General features: G+C 44.3%; 1 protein-coding gene across 3 annotated transcripts in view; it reads right to left on the bottom strand.

The window, feature by feature from the left end:
* CRYBG1 (crystallin beta-gamma domain containing 1) overlaps positions 1-22,457 on the bottom strand; it is a 349,280-nt gene that overhangs the window by 139,107 nt on the left and 187,716 nt on the right. The window contains exon 1 of one of the 3 annotated variants that reach the window (XM_040428825.1): positions 11,721-12,010. The exons of the other annotated variants lie outside the window; for them this stretch is intronic. Within the exon in view, the coding sequence (XP_040284759.1) occupies positions 11,721-11,723 (3 nt within the window). The 5' untranslated portion in view covers positions 11,724-12,010. Of the gene's footprint in view, positions 1-11,720; positions 12,011-22,457 lie in introns of those variants that run through there. 3 annotated transcript variants of the gene reach the window in all.

Here is a 22,457-nt window from a genome sequence, read left to right as displayed (position 1 = left end):
TCTCACTGAAAAAGTTAAGAATATTCTGCTTGACACTGCCTTTCAGAACAATCTAAGAAATATTAGGGTATATTCACACATGGCAGATTAGTGGCAGAAATTTCAGCTACTGAAAATAAGTTCCATCCTTCTGAATGAGATTGTTTAGGCATAAAGCATGTCGATTTCTGCAAGTTCCATTTTTCGGTGGATGGGAAAATTTCAGAAAAGGAAGGACCGAACTGAGGACTGCAAGCTTAGAGGGAGGCCCTCATGACTGTGGAGGAAGTGGATGGTTAGCATAGGGATAAGTTAAATGTTAGGGGGGGTGCAGTTTGGAGAGTGGGCAGAGAATGGGGGCTTAAAAAGCACAGGCTGGCAGCCATTTTAGGTACCTGCCACATTAATTGAACCCCTGCTCACCCTCTTTTTTACTGGAGGTGATGAGTGGGGGTGGTTGACCATGCCGTTGGAAGCTTGTCATAGCAACCAGGGCGTTGGGGAGGGGGTCCTTGGAGTTGGTGGTAATTGTGGCTCTGGTGTTATGGGAGAGAGCTTTAAATGGCTCTGGACTCCTAGGTGCTGGAAAGGGTATGTGATGTAGTGGAGATATGCCCAGAATCATTGGCCTAGGGCCCCCTGGCTTATCGTACTGCCTCTGAGCTGCAATTTACTGGCTAGAGGTAATAATACAGCTGGGCAGAGAACTGTATGATATTTCGGGGGCCCAAGGACCCTCCTCTGTCTGATATGTTATATTCAGAGAAGGCTGTTACCTTGTTGAATGTTGTATATTTTGGGGACCTCAACATGCTGATTCCTGAATGTTATTTATGTCTTGTTTCTTTAATAGGTGGCTGATGTGGCCAATACAATCCTCTCACTAGTGTTATTGAGCTAAGGGAAGAAAGTATTTATTGGGGGTTTAAAACCAATAGCGGGAACAAGTCTACATTACCCTTAGTCATGTCGGCAATTTACCCTAAAATACTTTATTACTCTAATAATACCTTGCACTAAGTTGCATGAGTCTGCATATTCTCCTGAAGGGTTCAGCACTGTGCCTAAGGTGATATGGCCTGCAATAGAGCATATTCTATAGATCTATTGCTATAATAGAGCATTTTATTTGTCTGGATTCTCATGGAATTCATCAGGAAAAAACAACAACTCTATGAGCCTCAATATAAAATTGGAAGCACATGGAGGTACATTGAGTTCTTTAGATGTTCTATTATTCTGTAGATCGATACCACATCTACATAAAACCTAATTTTCCAAGTTTGTGGAGGATGAATAGCACTTCTCCTGGCCTTGATCGCCAACAAGCTAAGCAGACTGAAGCACAACGTAATACACATCAGTTACTTTACATGACTAGGTTCACATCAACGTCAGAGCCCCCATTACAGATCCCGTCAAATCTTTTGGGAAAATACTGCAAGTGCAGCAACCTACTGGGGAATGCTGTGAATGGGAGTTGTAGTGGTTCATAGAGGCTGTACTCACTCCAATGCTCACTGTGGCTGTGCAGTGAATGGAGGGTGCACCCTTTCTTCCCTTGGGGCACACCTGGACCGTTCTGAGGCTCCTGCTTGGTGTTAGGTGGGTTGTCCTTGATGTTGCATAGATGAGTGCAAGGCAGGACTCCCTGGTAGTGCAGGCAATACTATAGTGACAGCCAGACAATAATCAGCCCAGTGTAGCGGTAACAAATCCAGTATTTTTTACTTAGGTAGTTTAGGCAATTCCTAAACAAAACCACTGGTAGCATTCAGTTCGGACTCTCCAGAGTACCTACACATTTCCAAGGCTAAACATGGGATAACCAGCAATGAGATGGCTGACTAAGGGTACTTTCACAGTAGTGTTATTCTTTTCCGGTATTGAGTTCCATCATAGGGGCTCAATACCGGAAAAAAACTGCTTCAATTTTATCCTAATGCATTATGAATGGAAAGCAATCCGTTCAGTATGTATCAGGATGTCTTCAGTTCAGTCCCTTTACGGTATTTGGCCGGAGAAAATACTGCAGCATGCTACGGTATTTGGCCGGAGAAAATACTGCAGCATGCTGCAGTATTTTCTCAGGCCAAAATTCCGGAACACTTGCCATTTCCCATTGAAATGTATTAATGCTGGATCCGGTACCAAGTGTTCCGGAAAACCGGATTCGTTTTCCCGATCTGCGCATAAAATGCAAAAAATAAAAATACTGGATCAGTTTTTCAGAAGACACCAAAGAGACGAATCCGGGAATTTCAATGCATTTTTCAGACGGATCCGCATCCAGATCCGTCTATAAATGATATCCGTTTGCATACGGATTTCCAGATCCAGCGGGCAGTTCTGTCGCTGGAACTGCCTGCCGGATACTCACAACGCAAGTGTGAAAGTACCCTAAGTCTCTCTCTCTATAAGATGCAAACTACTTTTCAAGTTGACCAAAGAGGTGCACAATCCCAATATTTACTACAGTTACCACTGTGAGGTGTAGATCCTCCAACAGGTAGCTAATCTGTGGTAAAAATGTAGTGGGCTCCTGAGGCGATGTACCCTTCCCATTAGCAGTATGGAGTGTTGCTGTATAAAAACAATTACACTTACTGTCTGTCCTTTGCACTAATCATTTAAACTGGTCCTCTATATATTCTATAATCCCACGGATGGTGGTAGTTGTTGAGATGCAAGGATGAAGGTTCCTGGCCGCAGGTTTCACTTCTGCACAGGCACATTCAGATGCTTTCTGGCTCTTGGACTGCTTGAACTCAACTACCTAGCTACTGACCCAGATGAGTGCCCACCTTCTCCCACTGAGTAGGGCAACATAACTAAACGGTGTTCTCATTCCAGCTCTTCGATTACAAACATCACATAAAAAGGTGCATTACCAATGGACATTAACCCATTAGTAGCAAATTAACCTAATTGTAGCAGCCTTCTGGGGTACTGCAAAAGCAGTGCTATTTTCCCCTTCAAAATTACAGGCACCCCAGCAGAACTAATGGACCCCATTGTAAGTCATCAATCTTGTGTTATAACACTGATTGTTAAGGGGTTGGGGGTGCTAGTGTTATATGACCATCATGGGTCTCTATTGCTTCTGAAGTTCACTGGATGACATTTGCTTGTGATCTACAGTTAGCATTAACCCCAGGGACAACAACAGGCCAACAAGCAAAGTTTCCATTCCCCCGGGGAGGCCAAAATAGTATCCCTTTGGTATGTATAGGGTATAATTGTATGGAAAATCATAGTAGATTACATTACTTCATAGAACTGTATTTTTTATTTTGAAGATGGATCACTATGGGCATTGTATCCCACTGTATCCTTATACAATGAGATATGTCGTAGATGCCTCAATAAATTAGGCAAATCTCTGCCCTGTCGTGCTCCGGAAACTGAGGTTTAGCTAGGCAGGGATCAGCAACCTGCGGCTCTCCAGCTGTTGTGAAACTACAATTCCCAGCATGCTCCATTTATTTCTATGGGAGTTCTGAGAAGAAAACAGCAAGTAGGCATTTTGGGAATTGTAGTTTCACAACATCTGGAGAGCCGCAGGTTGCTGATCCCTGAGCTAGGGCATGGCGTACACTTCAGCTATAACTTATGTTCGTTTCTGGAATAAGTTATATTAAATCCGGCGGATCACACTAAACCCTGCTCCTTTTCTCACTACTTCAGAAAAGTGTCGAGAAGCTTAAAAAGTTGCATATTATTGTGCACATATGGCGCGCGCCATAATGCGCAACTTTATTTACGTCACTATTGTTGCATATAGACATTAGTAAATGCCAAGGAGAGACAATCCTTTTGATGCCAGGCAAGGGTGGCTGCACTTTATTTATTACTATGCCCTGTGTGTACCGTACTGAAGAATCTCCTGTCCTCAATATAGAAACTAATTTACATCTTCTAGCAGCTATGTATGACCTTAATATGTAAAGAATTCATTTATCTCTATTTCTTATCTGCTTATGTTGGGTTCACAATTTGGGGATACTGGAGCCAATTACTAGTTTTTGATACAGTTCTGGTCTCAATTTACAATTTAACTTACAAAGGTCATGTTACAGCAGTCAGTAGGGAAGACATGGACAGTGAGCCCTAACTGGAACCCTGCACGCTTTCCCTGCCTACTTGCAGTGCAAGTCCAGAACTGGTCAACGTTCCCTATCCTGCTAAGGTGCAAGACAGATGAAACACAGAGTAGAGAACCACACAAAAGTAGAGTCGTACAGGAGTGGGTTGGAACCAGAAGGACAATACAGTACCAAATCAAGAGACACAGGTAGTCAAATAATGAAGCCGAGATCAGAACCGGACCAAAAACACGAGGTCAGAGAGTGCTCAAAAGCAAGCCGAGGTCAATAGTATGAGCAATCCAAACACACAGACAGAACTGGAACCGGGAGCACAGCTAGGGAGTCACAGACTGGCACTGATATAAGGCCAGGAAGGGGCTTAAATAGAGCACTGAGTCCCAGGATCAGAACCTGAGAGGTCATGATAGGACGTGGTCATTCAGCGCTTCACGGGTATTTTTAACTATTTGCATGCCACTGAGTATTGTTTAAGTTGTGCTGGAATACCCCTTTAATATTGTAACTTGATGGATCATTGTAGCATGATTTGAAAAGGGGCTTACATACTGTATAGCCTGCAGAGCCTGTTGCTGGACAATAGCCCATACCTTTTCAGCAGCTACCTAAGCCTTCAAAATAACCATAAGGCTGTCCATAGAATCCTGAAACTGTGTGTAATAGCTGAGTGATTTGAGAAATATTTATAACTTATATTTATAAATTTCTCTAATATATAAGCATAGGTTCAACAAAGAAGAGACTACAATCTGATATTAATTTTCTGCCTATCAAACTAAAGTACGGCACCTACCTTTTATGCTGGGGCTACACAGCAACATGTGTCACTCAACATGAAGATTGCAAAGTCACATTGCTACATCATATTAAATGATTGTCAATGAGGTTGTGATTCTCACACAACTTTGCCATCATAGACCACAATACAACTCGTGTGCGATTGTGACTTTTCTGTGATATTGCTTGGTTTTAGAATCAAATAGTCATGTGACAGCAAATTACAGACAAGTCACACAAGCGTTCTTGGTCGCGCAACTTTTCTGAAGTTGATGTCGCACAACATATGTTGCTGTGTAGCCCGGCCTTATGGTTACTGTGTTACCAATTGAATAAGTACTGTATGATAATTAATAACACTATCACCACGGGGTACAGAATCAAGAAATATAGTAAACGGTGATCCCTCATAAAACATAACTTTTAATCAGTCAGATTAATAAAAGTCCCTAAGAATATAACATCAGCAAGAAAAAAATATAAGACTGCTCAATGACACTCAAACATAGTGGTGCACGGCGGCACCTAAAAAAGTAACCGGTAGTCCTACCATATCGTGAGATTCCTCTGGACTTTGTGGATACACAACAGATGATATGATCCTGAAAAATCAAGGCAGGTAACGGACAGGTGCGGAAGGGGGCTCTAGGTCCCTAGAATGCTTATATATTAGAGAAATTTATAAATATAAGTTATAAATATTTCTCAAATCACTCAGCTATTACACACAGTTTCAGGATTCTATGGACAGCCTTATGGTTATTTTGAAGGCTTAGGTAGCTGCTGAAAAGGTATGGGCTATTGTCCAGCAACAGGCTCTGCAGGCTATACAGTATGTAAGCCCCTTTTCAAATCATGCTACAATGATCCATCAAGTTACAATATTAAAGGGGTATTCCAGCACAACTTAAACAATACTCAGTGGCATGCAAATAGTTAAAAATACCCGTGAAGCGCTGAATGACCACGTCCTATCATGACCTCTCAGGTTCTGATCCTGGGACTCAGTGCTCTATTTAAGCCCCTTCCTGGCCTTATATCAGTGCCAGTCTGTGACTCCCTAGCTGTGCTCCCGGTTCCAGTTCTGTCTGTGTGTTTGGATTGCTCATACTATTGACCTCGGCTTGCTTTTGAGCACTCTCTGACCTCGTGTTTTTGGTCCGGTTCTGATCTCGGCTTCATTATTTGACTACCTGTGTCTCTTGATTTGGTACTGTATTGTCCTTCTGGTTCCAACCCACTCCTGTACGACTCTACTTTTGTGTGGTTCTCTACTCTGTGTTTCATCTGTCTTGCACCTTAGCAGGATAGGGAACGTTGACCAGTTCTGGACTTGCACTGCAAGTAGGCAGGGAAAGCGTGCAGGGTTCCAGTTAGGGCTCACTGTCCATGTCTTCCCTACTGACTGCTGTAACATGACCTTTGTAAGTTAAATTGTAAATTGAGACCAGAACTGTATCAAAAACTAGTAATTGGCTCCAGTATCCCCAAATTGTGAACCCAACATAAGCAGATAAGAAATAGAGATAAATGAATTCTTTACATATTAAGGTCATACATAGCTGCTAGAAGATGTAAATTAGTTTCTATATTGAGGACAGGAGATTCTTCAGTACGGTACACACAGGGCATAGTAATAAATAAAGTGCAGCCACCCTTGCCTGGCATCAAAAGGATTGTCTCGCCTTGGCATTTACTAATGTCTATATGCAACAATAGTGACGTAAATAAAGTTGCGCATTATGGCGCGCGCCATATGTGCACAATAATATGCAACTTTTTAAGCTTCTCGACACTTTTCTGAAGTAGTGAGAAAAGGAGCAGGGTTTAGTGTGATCCGCCGGATTTAATATAACTTATTCCAGAAACGAACATAAGTTATAGCTGAAGTGTACGCCATGCCCTAGCTCAGGGATCAGCAACCTGCGGCTCTCCAGATGTTGTGAAACTACAATTCCCAAAATGCCTACTTGTTGATCTGTTATATTCTTAGGGACTTTTATTAATCTGACTGATTAAAAGTTATGTTGTATTAGCGATCACCGTTTACTATTTTTCTTGTTACTGTGTTACCACCCTTTCCAATGCACATGTAAATTACTGTGTCAATAGAGAGGTCTGGTACCATTGAACGGTTATTTTACATCCCCTGGCACTGCATGCTTTTGCGCACGGTGTAGTCAGCTGCAGTGATGGCCAGTTCACAGTGTTCGCCGACGAACACATGCGATCTGCCATCTTCACTCCCAAGTCCGGCGATGCAGATGTAAGTCCCTACCTGTGCCTGCGCCGCGAGCCGCTCTGAAACACATGCGGTCACCGGGAGCAGGCAGTTCCTAGAACAGCCTTCATCGGGCTGTTCTCGGAACTGCCTGCTTCCGGTGACCGCATGTGTTTCAGAGCGGCTCGAGGCGCAGGCACAGGTAGGGACTTACATCTGCATCGCCGGACTTGGGAGTGAAGATGGCAGATCGCATGTGTTCGTCGGCGAACACTGTGAACTGGCCATCACTGGTCAGCTAGAGCGGCCTGTCACAATGATAGACAGATTCTGGAAAGTGAAAGGGAGTTGAAACAACCACTTCCATGTTGTTAAAGTGCTGTGTTCACAAATCTAGAAGCAGTTGCCCCTGCATACAGGTTATTGACCTGGGCAGCCATGATGTCACTGATGATGTCATAGGATTCTCTGTGGAAGAAAGGTCTAGAGAACATGCTGTAAAGAAAGTCTTCTGTGCCTCATTTATCAAAATGGTCTTAAAAAAAGGTCCTAGTAGCCTATAGCAACCAATCACTGTGCAGCTTTCATTTTCCAGGTGTAGTTTGAGAAATGCAAGTTGAATCCTGATTGGTTGCCATGGGACAATTTTTCTGTCAGTATTGATAAATGCAGCCCACTGGTGTGTATAATATGCATGTCACTTTACAGAGATCACTGGTAACTGTTATCTAATGGACAGTTATTATATCATGGTCACCAGTTACCTATATATAGAAACAGGAAACACTCACATGTGCTGTCTGCCATCTCATAGAATATATAATATATAAAGTATAATGAACAGAAAAAATATCAATTAAAAAAGTGATTTTTACCCCAATATACACTTAGAAATAAAAATCTTGAGCCTCGCTAAAAACCATATATACTAGAAAAAGACAACATGCTTGATGCAAATAGTGTATTTAGACAACATTCTTGACCTTTATATTTTGTATGGGCACTAAGTACTTGTGCAGGTCTCACTTCAGTAAATGGCATTTATCAGGTACAGAAAGTTAATACAAGGCACTTATGTATTGGGATTGTCCATATTGTCCACTTTGCTAGCTTGATTCATTTTTCCATTGCATTATACACTGCTTGTATCCAGGGGTGACAGCCACCCTGTAATCCATCAGCAGTGACAGTGCTTGTACACTATAGGAAAAAGTGCCATCCTATGTGCACGCCTACAGTCCCGGCCACCAGAGAGCTCAGCACTTTTTCATGTAGTGTGCAAGCAGGGCCAGCTCCAGGTTCATGTGGGCCCTTGAGCGATAAAGTGCCCCCAGTAGATGCGCCCATAGTGCTCCTTTTCCCCCCTTCCCCATAATACCCACCATAATGTGTGCCAGTATAAAATGCCCCTTCTTAGTGCCCCCAGTAAATGCCCCCATAGTGGTTCTGTCCTCACCTTCTCCATAGTGTCCCCCATAATGTGCCAGAAGAAAATTGCCCTATAGTGCACCCAACAGCATTGTGCCAAAGTAAAAAAACAAACACTAATACCTCCATGCTTCTGTCCAAAATGGAAGCGCATATTTCCCGCGGCCCTGCTGCCGCCACCCCCACTTATCTCCAGGGTTGCGCCCGCCAAGGCAATCCCCTCACCTCGCTTAATTGGCGGTGCGGCGCTGAGTCCCCTCACCCCCCAGGAGCAGTGGGCCCTGGCATTGGCCCAGGTATGCTGGGTGCTGACACCGGCCCTGTGTGCGAGCACAGCCATCACTGCTGGATTGCAGAGTGGTCGTAATCTCTGGAAAAGAGCAATGTTAGGCTACATGTACACGACCGTTTAGTTTTTTGCGGACCACGGAGGCACACAGAGTGCTGTCCGCATCTTTTGCAGCCCCATTGAAGTAAATGGGTCCGCACCCGAGCCGCAAAAACGACGGCTCGGATGCGGACCCGAAAAACGGTCGTGTGCATGAGGCCTTATGCCTCATTCACACATCAGTGTTTTGGTCAGTGATTTCAATCAGTGATTTTGAGGCAAAACCAGGTGCGGCTGTAAACACAGAACAGGTGCAGATCTTTCCCTTAGGCCTCCTGCACACGAACGTGTGCACTCCGTGGCCGTATTGCAAACCGCATTTGCAGATCCGCAATACACGGGCACCATTCCGTGTGCATTCCGCATCACCCATTCATTCCAATAGGTCCGCAAATCGGAGATGCGGAATGGTACAGAACGGAAGCACCACAGAGTGCTTCCATGGGGTTTCGTCCCGTACTTCCGTTCCGCAAAAAGATAGAACATGTCCTATCTTTTTGCGGAACGGCCAGATCGCAGACCCATTAAAGTGAAAGGGTCCGCGATCCGCTGCGGCTGCCCCACGGACTGTGTTCGTGCATTGAGGCCCGCATTTTGTGGGCCGCAGACGTTCCTGTGCAGGAGGCCTTATACTGGATCTGTGTGTAGCCTTCAATCCTGGTTTTGGTTTACAATCACTGATGGAAATCAATGACCAAAACACTGATGTGTGAATGAGGTTTTATAATGTGAAAAAATTAATCAAGCCAGCAAAGGAAGCAATATGGACAATCACAATACATTAGTAAGTGCCTTGTATTAACGTTCTCTATATGATAAATGCAATTTGGTGAAGTGAGACAGCCCCTTTTATATATTCCTGAATTGTGTATGTTACCCAAACATACAATCATTATAAATTAATATAAAATCGTCTGCCTTGTCAGTTCTACCCTGGCCATGACAGCTTATGTCTTCACTAAAAAAAACTCCAGTGCCTGGACTAACATCACAGATTTGCTGAGACCGTGTATAATGTAGGAAAGGCAGGAAGACACATGTATAACTAAAATGGTGTTCTTTCTTAGTTCTCAGCAGCATGCTGATGTCATACATTAGGCAATGTACACATATTTGACATCTATATGTATAGGAGACATAGAGGATTACTGGTTGAATATTGGCTTTCAAAGACTTGTCTTTATTTATTTTACACTCTTTATTTGCTAATATAATGTTTTGTCTTCCGCTTGCATGTAAGGGTCCCTTCACATGTCCGTAAATGTTTTGCGGATCCGCAAAACACGGACACCGTCAATGTGCTTTCCACAATTTGCGGACCGCACATTGCCGGCACTATAATAGAAAATGCCTAATCTTTTTCTCAATTGCGGACAAGAATAGGACATGTTCTATTTTTTTGCGGAAACGGAAGCACGGATGCGGAAGTGCGGATCCGCAAATGCGGATGCGGACAGCACATTCCGGCCCTATTGAAAATGAATAGGTCTGCACCCGTTGCGGACCTATTTTGCGGACGTGTGAATGGAGCCTAAATTATACATAACAAAATCAGGGCAATGTGGGAGCTTGGCTAAAAGTTGCAGACGAGTAGATAATATATAATCATTACAATTTGAATGCTAACGGTTAATGTTGTACGATAATCGTGCAGTGTAAATGTAAGTAGATTGTAGTAAACACTCTTGTTCATTGCTTGTAATTTGTTTGCAACTTGATACAAGGTACATTGTGTGAACGATGTAATATCAGACGTGTTTTATGTAAATTGTTACATTACTATACCTGTCTAAATACAGTGGATGATCCTCGATTAAGCGAGTAAATCACATGGGAACGAATTTGTGCACAATAATCTGGTCTGTGATTGGCTTTAAATGGCTAAGTGCTATCATGTCATTAATCACCTATACGATTATCCAGTCATCTAAATGCACTATTACCACTATGTCATATCTCTGACAGCAGAAGGGAGCTGTTTCTCAGGGCAACCAGCAAAATCTTTGAAATCATCTCTTTGAGAAAACCACCCCTCATTTAGACCGATTTTTTATTTTAGAGGAATACCCCTCTAAAAGATTAGTTTTCAGTGTGACTTTTTAAAGACGTTTCACTGCATTTAGATTGATGACATGAGCCAGAAATATGAAATAATATCTATACTAAACCAGTGTATAGAGCATTCGTTGTTTTATATAATAGACTCAATTATCTTTGCATTCTTTTCTGATTGTTGTCAGTCCAAAACGGAATACTTCCGGGATGCAATTCTCACACAGTTTTGTGAAACTATGGATCCTTCAGGAAATTCAGTGCTATGTATTGCAATAAGAATGATATGATTGTTTCTTCGAGTACACCGAGTAAATACCAGTAATAGAATAAACACCGCATGTATCTGTAGGGTGCATTGTCTATTAAACAAAGGGTGATAGATTGGGTTAGGTGTAGGAAATAAACTACATTATTATTCTTTGTAGCTTTTTTTAATTGCACGTTGTACAGTACTAGTGCTATCTTTGATCCTAAAACCAGCTATCGTTGTTAATGTGTTGGGAAAAGTTCCCATCCAGAGCACATTTCACATTTTGGTCCTAAATAGCACTCTTTGGCAAGACAAACACATACTGGTCAGACAAGCTTCACGGGGCACAAAGTAGTATCTGTTTTCAGCATACACTTCATCAACAAGACTTCTAACCTACATCTCTTACACTCAAAAAGCGCAAAGGTTACCCAGATTCAGAATACTTATATAATTTAATAAAATAAAGGACCTCAAGAGAAACGCAATCACGTTATGATGTGTTCTCTTACTTACCATGGCAAAGTGAGCAGTCCAGCCTTTGATCTTAGAGGAGAGTAGACATCAAAGAATAGAAGAAGAGCACGGCAGATAACCCACAACTGTATTAATCTATGAGATAGGATTGCTTCGACTCCTCTGGGACTTTTTCCAATTGTAAAATGTCCGCTTTCCTGTCTTTTGATTATTGGTGCTGACAGATTAATTATCTTCTGTGATACACAAAGCCTACTTTAGTGTGCAGATGGATCAGATGACACAGCTGAGTGCTAGCTTCCACTTTTCAGTTTGCCGATGATTGTATACCTTTGTTTTGGTGAGTGGCAAGGGTTAACTAGGTGTGTTCCAGGGTGGGTGTGCCAATAAACTTCCTGACAAAGCTTCTAGGACATGTACAGAATCGTCACCTGGCAGAAGATGCTGAATGAGCCTAACATAATTACTAGGTTGAGTGCATTATTAAGAAGAAAAATCTATGACTTCATTAACAGAAAAAGTGAAATCCATTGTCAGTTATCGAGTCGCTTTATGCATTGCCTTATGGCAGTCATCTCCTTACATGCACATACCTCCCAACTTTAGAAAATTGGAACGAGGGACAATATGTGTCAATTTTTTCATACTAGGCCATGCCTCTAACTCCACCCAAAGCATAACTATTCACACCCTTAATACCCTCACATAGTAATTATTCCCCCTTTGTGTCAGCACACAGAAGTAATGCCCACATTGTGCACCCTTCGCAGTAGTAATGTCACGCTTCGGTGTGGGAGGGTAACACCACACCAAAAGGAAGGATGAACAGGAGTCTCCTACATGCCAAATACAAACAATAGGGAAATGCAACACTCAGAACCCAAACAAAATACAAAAGGGAAAGGAAAGACTTAACTTCAAAGGAACAATGGAAGCACCAGGAACTCAGCCGAGATCCAACCAGGGCCGTCTTTTAAAGAGGACCTTTCATCTGAATCAAGTAAGTAAACTGAATATACATACATGGAGAGCGGCGCCCAGGGATCCCCCTGCACTTACTGTTATCCCCGGGCGCCGCTCCGTTCTCCGGTTATAGGCTCCGGTAAAGTCACAGTTAGGCTCCACCCATTTGAGCCTGCCGGCGTCTCTTTCTCCTATGTTGTAGCGCTGGCCAATCGCAGCGCTCAGCTCATAGCATGGCTAAGAGCTGAGCGCTGCGATTGGCTAGCGCTACAGCATAGGAGAAGGAGACCGCGGCAGGCTCAAATGGGTGGAGCCTAACTGTGACTTTACCGGAGCCTATAACAGGAGAACGGAGCGGCGCCCGGGGATAACAGTAAGTGCAGGGGGATCCCTGGGCGCCGCTCTCCATGTATGTATATTCAGTTTACTTACTTGATTCAGATGAAAGGTCCTCTTTAATACTGATTGGACCCTGGGCAAAAATTTACTTGGGCCCCCTGGATCCCGCCTTCCCACACCCTAGCATGCAATCACGCCCTCCACCACAACACACACACACACAAAAAACCCACACACCTGGTAGAGTACAGTGAATGACTGTAAATACAGTTCTGAAGACTCTAGTGGCTCAGCATCAGTGCTCTGGGCAGCTGGGCTCAGGCTGGAAGTGGGCACCGCTCTGCAGGAAGGAGACCGGGGCTTGGCTCACCCTAGCGTTACAGTGCACCCCGGCACCCCACAGTATGCAGTATAGCACCCCACAGTATGCAGTATATCACCCTATAGTATACAGCACCCCACAGTATGCAGTATAGCACCCTATAGTATACAGAACCCCACAGTATGCAGTATAGCATCCTATAGTATACAGCAACCCACAGTATGCAGTATAGCATCCAACGCTATACAGTATACAGCACCCCACAATATACAGCACCCCACAATATACAGTAGAGCAGTATAGCACTCCACAATATACAGCACCCTAAACTATACAGAATACAGCACCTCACAGTATACAGTAAAGCAGTATATCACCCCACAATATACAGCACCCCACAGTAGAGCAGTAGAGCACTACACAATATTCAGCCCCCCACAGTATACAGCACCTCACAGTATACAGCACCTTACAGTATACAGCATTCCAAACCATACAGAATACAGCACATTACAGTATACAGTAGAGCAGTATAGCACCCCACAATATACAGCACCTTACAGTATTCAGTAGCTTACAGTATATTAGCACAACAGCCCCTGTCACCTTTTCCTGATGTAATCTTCACACAAAAAAGCTCCACAGTTAAGGAAAACTCCTGCAAGCAACACTGCTGGTAGAATGAAAGTACCTTTGATGACCTCATAGCCATGTGACCAGTAATATTGCTAGGTTACTGGTCACATGGTGATGATGTCATCTAAGGTCCTTTTTCCTAAGAGAATCACAGCTCTCACAGTTCGCTGCCTGAAGGGCCGGCAGGCACGCATGGCATGTCAGCACCCCCCTGTGTAGCTGACAGCCTGACACCCGGGGCAGTGACCAGCAGGGCTCAAGAGGGAGCTGCCTTGTGCCCTCCAGGAGAAACTGGGCCGGGGGCAGCAGCCCCTTGTTAAAGACGGCCCTGGATCCAACCACAATCTATCCAGAAGTCCAAACAGAAGCTATAAACCGCACAGCATTATGGGAGAAGCAACTATAAATAGAGAAGGTTAAATGACCCTAATAGCCACACCTGGGGAAAGAAGGTGTGGCAAGCACCAGAAACAACACAGACGTCACTTGATACAAATGGAAAACATGTCAGATAAAACCACGTGTTGCCTGTCTCACCGATCTTCTGCCACCTATCGCGGGAACGTCCGTGACTGTACCCCCACCTTCTACAGGTGACCTCCGGACACCCAAGACCGATCTTATCTGGGTAAGACCTGTGAAAAGCTTTCACCAAACGACTAGCAATTCACGTCAGATGCCGGTACCCACATCCTCTCCTCTGGTATATAACTCTTCCAGTGAACAAGATACTGAATAGATCTATGGAGAACTCGAGAGTCAATTATCTTGGCGATCTGAAATTCCAAACCCACCATGACAGGAGCGGGTGGCCAGGAACACTGCTCCAAAGGTTCAACATGTCTCTTCAACAAAGATTTATGAAACACATGAATTTTCAGGGCCTGATGGAGTTCTAGATGAAAAGCTACAGGATTAATAATGGCAGTGATCGTATATGGACCAATAAATCTTGGACCCAACTTCCAAGAAGGTACCTTCAACTTAATGTTTCTTGTGGACAGCCACACAGAATCACATACTCTTAGGTCTGGACCTTTCATACGTTTCCTGTCAGCCACACGTTTATACTTGTTGCCCATATTCATCAAGTTATCTTGAATTTTCCGCCATATAGATGACAATGATGATGAAAAACGTTCCTCCTCAGGGATACCAGAAGTATCTGAACCAGAAAATGTGCCAAATGACAAAAAACGACAACTTCCCAGTGGATTTCTGTCTAGGATTATTTATGGCGAACTCTGCCAAAGACAAAAATGAAGACCACTCGTCCTGGTTCTCAGAGACAAAACATCTCAAGTAAGTCTCCAGACTTGACTGAGAATGAAAAGCCAAGGAAGAGGACAGTTGTACCCCCAGTCGAGTACAGAACGCTTTCCAGAATCTGGAAACACGATAGGGGACAGTGAAATTGAATCTGGTGAAAAACAAAGACCATTTGGCCTGCCTCGGGTTCAGTCGTTTAGCCGACTCCAGGTAAGCCAGGTTTTTGTGATCTGTGAACACTGTGATCAGATAAATAGCCCCTTCCAACCAATGACCCCATTCCTCAAAAGCGATCTTAATGGCCAGTAACTCTCTTTTCCGTTGTTGTGTTCCGTTCCGCAAAATGGGGTTCCGTTTTTGTTTCCGTGTGTCTTCCTTTATTTTTGGAGGATCATCAGACATGAAGGAAAGAAAAAAAAAGTCTAAGTCAAGTTTGCCATGCAAATGATAGGAAAAAAATGGACGCGGACGTGGATGACAATCTTGTGTGCCTCCGCGTTTTTTCACGGTCCCATTGACTTGAATGGGTCCATGATCCGTTTTCCGTGAAAAAAATAGGACAGGTTATATTTTTTTGACGGACTGGAACCACGGATCACGGACGCGGATGACAAACGGTGCATTAGCCGAGTTTTCAACGGACCCATTGAAAGTCAATGGGTCCGCAGAAAATCACGAAAAACGGAACAACGGACACGGAATAAAACAACGGTCGTGTGCATGAGGCCTTAATCTGATATCATGTGCCACTTAAGATAAACACTAATGAGTTAGAGGTGCAGAATCAATAGCAAAAACGGAAATGTTTTTTTCTAATGCTCTCTGTGACAACCTGTGCATACGAATGAACTGAGTATCAATCAGGTTCACCCCAGCCCCGCTGTCGATAAAAACCTCAATCCCCACAGTATTTGACTCTAGCACTACCTCAGCAGTCAGGAGAAATTGGGTACTACCAGTCAAAGACAAATGCACATTTTCTGACTCTCCTCTCACCCCTCCAAGAGTCGGATGGGAATTAAATGTCCCTCTTTTTTCTTTTTGTCATTGAATATATGGCCATACTCTGATAAAATGTCCCTTTTGTCCGCAGAAAAAACACACTCCCTTCCTATTAGCAGTATGCTTAAAAACGGATCCAGGAGTAGCTTCACCCAAAGTGTCAGAGGAAGACAATACAACATGTGATAGTACGTCCTGAGAGTGGGGGGCCCCTAGATCTCTCTCTCTGGCGTCTATCAATGCGTATAGCAAGAGACATAGCAGCCTCCAGAGACAATGGGATTTCATGAAAGGCCAAAGCGTCCTTCAGCCTCTCTGATAACCCTTGACAAAACTGTCTACGAAGGGCGGGATCGTTCCACTCCGTATCCGTAGACCACCTCCTAAACTCAGAGCAATAAATCTCAGTGGAACGATTACCCTGATGAAGGCCGCGCAACTTGGTTTTGGCTAGAAAGGTCTGATCCGGATCATCATAGATAAGACCCAAAGCTTTGAAAAATTCATCTACTGACCAGAGAGACTGCGATTTGGTCGGCAGAGAAAAAGCCCATAACTGCGCATCCCCCTTAAGCAAGGAAATAACCACACTGACTCGCTGTTTCTCATCCCCAGATGAGTGTGGACGTAACCTAAAATACAGTTTGCACGCCTCCCAAAATAAAATTATCCCCCAGAAATTCTGTCCAGGAGGGAAATTTTAGGCTCCAGATAGGCCTGGTCTCCACCACTACCACCAGGACCAACAGCCTGTTATCTCTACATCTGCGAGACGGTCGTGCGGAGGTCAGCTACCTCCAAAGATAGCCCTTGCAACTGACCTGCCAGTGCAACAATAGGATCCATGGCTGCACACAAACAAAAAAATGACGGTTTTGGCGGTTTATAATGTCACTCTTCGGTGTGGGAGGGAAACACCACACCGAGCATAGGAGGGAAGGGGGGAACAGGGAATCAGGCCTGAGAACTAGGAAAGGAAGATGGACACCTCCTAGTGAAAACCCTAACCAAAATCCTGACTGACTACCAGTATGAACAGACCCCAAAAGGTAGGTGAGTTCATACGCAGGAATACCTAGACTCCTATCAAGCCCTATAGGATCCTGGTACTAATGGCAGGGGCGAGACTACCTGTTCCTCCAATAGGAAGGACGTACAGGAGTCTCCTTCAGGCCTAATACAAACAATAGGGAAATGCAGCACACAGAACACAAACAAAATACAAAAGGGAAAGAAAAGACTTAACTTCAAAGGAACGATGGAAGCACCAGGAACTCAGCCGAGATCCAACCACAATCTATCCAAAGGTCCAAACAGAAGCTATAAACCACACAGCATTGTGGGCGACGCAACTATAAATAGAGAAGGTTAAATGACCCTAATAGCCACACCTGGGGAAAGAAGGTGTGGTAAGCACCAGAAACAACACAGACGTCACTTGATCCAAACGGAAAACATGTCAGATCAAACCACGTGTTGCCAGTCTCACCAATCTCCTGCCACCTGTCGTGGGAACGTCCGTGACAAGTAATGCCCACACTGTGCTCCCTTCACAGTAGTAATGCCCACATTGTTCCCGTCACAGTGGTTATGTCAATACATGCCCCCTCACAGTAGTTATGCCTGCATTGTGCCCCCTTTACAGTAGTAATGCTCACATGTGCCCACTTTACAGTAGTTATGATCAGATATGCCCCCTCATAGCAGTTATGGCCAGATGTGCTCCCTCACAGTAGTTATGCCCAGGTGTTCCTCCTCACAGTAATTATGCCCAGATATGTGCACCCTCACAGTAGTTATGCCCCCTTTATAGCAGTTATGCCCAGATATGCCCCCTCAGGTTAGTCATGCCAAGATATGTGCCCCCTTCACAGTACATATTCTCAGATGTGCCCCCTCAGAGTACTTATGCCAAGATACGTGCCCTCTTCACAGTAGATATGCCAAAATGTGCTCCCTCAAAGTAGTTATGCCCACATGTGCCCCCTTCACAGGAAGTAAAAAAAAACCTCAAACAATAAATACTCTAAATACCTAGTTCCATCGATGATCACTGCTCAGCTGCCAGCGCACCCCAGGATACTGTCACACACACCTCCGATCCTACTACATAGGCAGCGGTTGGATGTGTAAAGGCATCGTGCTGCTGTTGGGGAGCTCGGGCAGCTGAGAGAAATTGTAAATCGGGGAGTGGATGGATCCCTGCTTCACCACTGAAATCCGGGACTGTCCTGCCATATCCGAGACGGTTGGGAGGTATGCATGCAGATGGTACAGTTATCTAAATAATGATTAACCTCCTGGTAAAAATTTATAAGGGGAAATCATTTAATAAGATCAGAGAGGGTCCTGTTCTTGGAGTTGTCAGACATTAAATAGGTACTAGCATTTTACCTATCCAGTCCTGCCCAGTTTTTTCATAGTTAGGCCCCATTCACACGTCCGCAATTTCGTTCCGCATTTTGCGGAACGGAATTGCTGACCTATTCATTTCTATGGGGCCACACGATCTGCGGCCCGGCTCGCACTTCTGGGTCCGCATTTCCGTCCCCGAAAAAAACAGAACATGTCCTATTCTTGTCCGCAATTGCGGACAAGAATAGGCATATTCTATTATTGCCAGCGATGTGCGGTCCGCAAAATGTGGAATGCACATTGCCGTGTCAGTGTTTTGCGGATCCGTGGATCCACAAAACACGTTATGGACGTGTGAATGGCCCCTAATGACATGGAATACATTTTAAGCAGGTCAGGCTACTTTCACACTCGCGTTTGGTGCGGATCCGTTTGTATTATCTTTAACATAGCCAAGACGGATCCGTCTTGAACACCACTGAAAGTCAATGGAGGACAGATCCGTTTTCTATTGTGTCAGTGAAAACGGATCCGTCCCTATTGACTTACATTGTGTGCCAGGACGGATCCATTTGGCTCAGTTTAATCAGACGGACACCAAAACGCTGCTTGCAAAGTGGAATGGAGACCGAACTGATGCATTCTGAGCGGATCCTTTTCCATTCAGAATGCATTAGAATGCAAACTGATCCGTTTTGGACCGCTTGTGAGAGCCCTGAACGGATCATACAAACGGAAAGCCAAAACGCCAGTGTGAAAGTAGCCTTAAAGAAATTGTTTTCGACCCATGCAAATCTATTCCTTGTTTGAATAATGAGCACAATCTCAAAATGGGTCCCTTTCGCCCAAGTGCAATTACTTCCATATTTAAATTTGACCATCTCATATCTGCGCCACAGCAGTGGTCGTAACCATTGGAGACGAGAAGTGTATAGTGCGATGGAAAAATAAATCAAGCCAGCAAAGGAGGCAATATGGACAATCACATTAGTAAGTGCCTTGTATTAAAGGGATTATCCCATGAATAATGTAAAAAATAAAAATCCGACATCATATAGCACATGTCACCCTCTTTCTAACAAATCTAGAACCAGCCCTGTACCTCACATGGATCTAGATCCTTCTGAACACTATGTACACCCCCAAATGGACATTTATACAGTTGCAAGAAAAGTGAACCTTGATTTGTGCATCGATTACTAATCAAATGTGATCAGCATCTCAGTAGGGTTAAAGGAGTTCTCCAGGAATGCTTTAAAATAGCCACCAGTAATCTGTCCTAAAATATGAGGAATATGAGCAGGACTAGCTGCCTGCACTTGCAGAACTGCCTGGGGCAGTGATGGGCAAACTGCAGTTCTCCAGCTGTTGCAAAACTACAAATCCCATCATGCCCTGCTGTAGGCTGATAGCTGTAGGCAGACTGGGCATACTGGAGAGCCGCAGTTTGCCCATCCCTGGCCTAGGGCATTGAGGGGGCGGGCCGCAATACACCCTACACTCTGGCACTTGCATATGACTGCTCAGACATGATGGTATATCATAGACAGGATCACATCATTAACATCTATTGTAGAGCAGTGTAGTGAGGCTACGCCCCATCATACCCCTAAGTAGCTCTGCAAGTGGAGAAAACTAGTCCTGCTCACCAAGAAGGGTTGCTTTGACCATTTTAAATCATTCCTGGAAAACCATTTAAAGGGGTTATCAAGTAATATATAATTATCAGATCAGCGAGGGTCCGAGTCCCGCACCCCTGCCGATCAGCTGTTATGGTGAGCCAAGCCAGCTCCCAGCATCTCTCCCAAGGACATCACTGTACACAGTACAGCGGCTTTTCTTGGTATTCCAGCCCAGCCCCATTGAAATGAATGGTGAGCTTGGCCATGTGACAATGAATGGTAATGTCACTGGCCTAGGAAGAGGCCCCAGCGCTTACAGAGCACTGACTTCTTTTGACAGCTGATCAGTGGGGATCCCCGCTGTCCCCTGCCAGACAATCCTAACGCCAGTGTGAAAGAAGCCTAAGGTAGCAAAGCAGCCCCAAAGCATGATGCTCCCTCCTCTACGCTTCACACACGGGATGAGGTTTTTGAGTTGGTGTGCAGTGTTTCTCCAGACACAACATTGTGAATTTATTCCACTTTTGTCTCATCTGTCAATAGAAGATTTCCCAAAAGCATTTTGGAATATCCATGAGGTCTTGTGCAAACATCAGATGAGGTACAATAATGTTTTTTTTTGGGACAGTAATGGGTTCTTTTGGTGGTCCCTCCATGAACATCACACTTGCTCAGTGTAACTGAGGTCTTTTGCTGCTACCTTGGGTTCTTTCTCATCTCTTTCAGAATTGCCCATTGTGCTGTTTGAGTCATCTTAACAAGACACCCACCCTTATGGAGAAGGGAAAGTAGCAATAGTTCTGAATTTTCTTCGCTGTAGATCTTTTGTTTAGCAGTGGAGTAATGTACACCCATTCTTTAGCAATGCTATTGAAGCCTTTTCTAGCTTTATACTTCTTTATAACACGTTTTCTGAGGTATTATGAATTTTCTTCACATTTAAGCATGGTTCACACTAACTACTCTTTCTTTAAAACAGATCTGTCAGCAGTGATGGCCAGTTCGCATTGTTCGCCCACGAACATATGCGGGCTGCCATCTTTTTTCACAAGTCCGGCGAGGCACAGGTAAGCCCTTACCTGTGCCTGTGCTGCGAGCCGGTCTGAAAACAAATGCGGTCACCGGGAGCAAGGCGAACTGGCCATCACTATCTGTCAGTAACCAGCTTTTTCCCCGTTTTTAGTGAGCAAAGTATCTGTGAAACCCACACTTCCAATGTTATCTTCCTAAACTGAAACAACCTTTGCCAGCTCTCTCAGATGTCATTAACACAGAAGTTCACTTTTATTTCTGCACTATGTTTAATGAAAGTGCTCAATAAAAAATATGACTGGTATGACTGATTATGTGTTATTTAGATTGTGTTTGTATATAATTGTGCTTTAAATGACAACCAGACCACATCATATTAGTAATCAAGGCAGAAATACAGGTAGGATTCACTTACTTTTTCTTGCAACTGTATAGAGGCCATAAATGTGGAGACTAAGCTACTGGTCTATACCTATCACACCAGAGTAGAAAAATAGGGTAAAATAGAAATTATTAAAAACAATGTAGTTTGAGCGACGGACCCTGGCCTAAGTGCGCAGGACCTACTTAGGAGAGACAAAATGGAAAGTCAGACATCAATGTGCCGCACAGACCTTTCACTTACCAGTAAGAGGAGCGACCGGCCGGCCACAGACAGCGCAGGTAAGTATAATGCTTCTAAAATTGCTAAGTAACCATGGCAGCCAGGACTGCAGTAGCGTCCTGGCTGCCATGGTAACCGATCGGAGCCCCAGTGATTAAACTGGGACTCTGATCGGAACTCTACGCTGCCACCAATGATGAAGGGGGGGATTTTAATTAGGGGTGGGGAGAGGGGAGGCCGCACTGGCCACCAATGAATTTAATACTGGGGAGGGAGGGAGGGGGGGCGCACTGGCCACCAATGCCTTTAATACTGGGGAGGGAGGGGGGCTGCACTGGCCACCAATGCCTTTAATACTGGGGAGGGAGGGAGGAGGGCCGCATTGGCCACCAATGCTTTAATACTGGGGAGGGAGGGGGATCTGGCCCCTGCTGCCTGGAAGCACCCGATCAGGGTGCTGCCAGGCAGCAGGGGGCAGTTATGTACACAGTTCTTAGTATATTCTAACTTGAAGCGTCCCCATCACCATGGGAACGCCTCTGTGTTAGAATATACTGTCGGATCTGAGTTTTCACGATTGTGAAAACTCAGATCTGAAAAAGCTGTTATGTAGACGGATCCGTTCTGAACGG

The sequence above is a fragment of the Bufo bufo genome, chromosome 4, assembly GCF_905171765.1.
Source record: "Bufo bufo chromosome 4, aBufBuf1.1, whole genome shotgun sequence".
NCBI lineage: Eukaryota > Metazoa > Chordata > Amphibia > Anura > Bufonidae > Bufo > Bufo bufo.
Note: the sequence above shows the minus strand (reverse complement) of the source record. Positions and strands in the feature narration are given on the sequence as shown.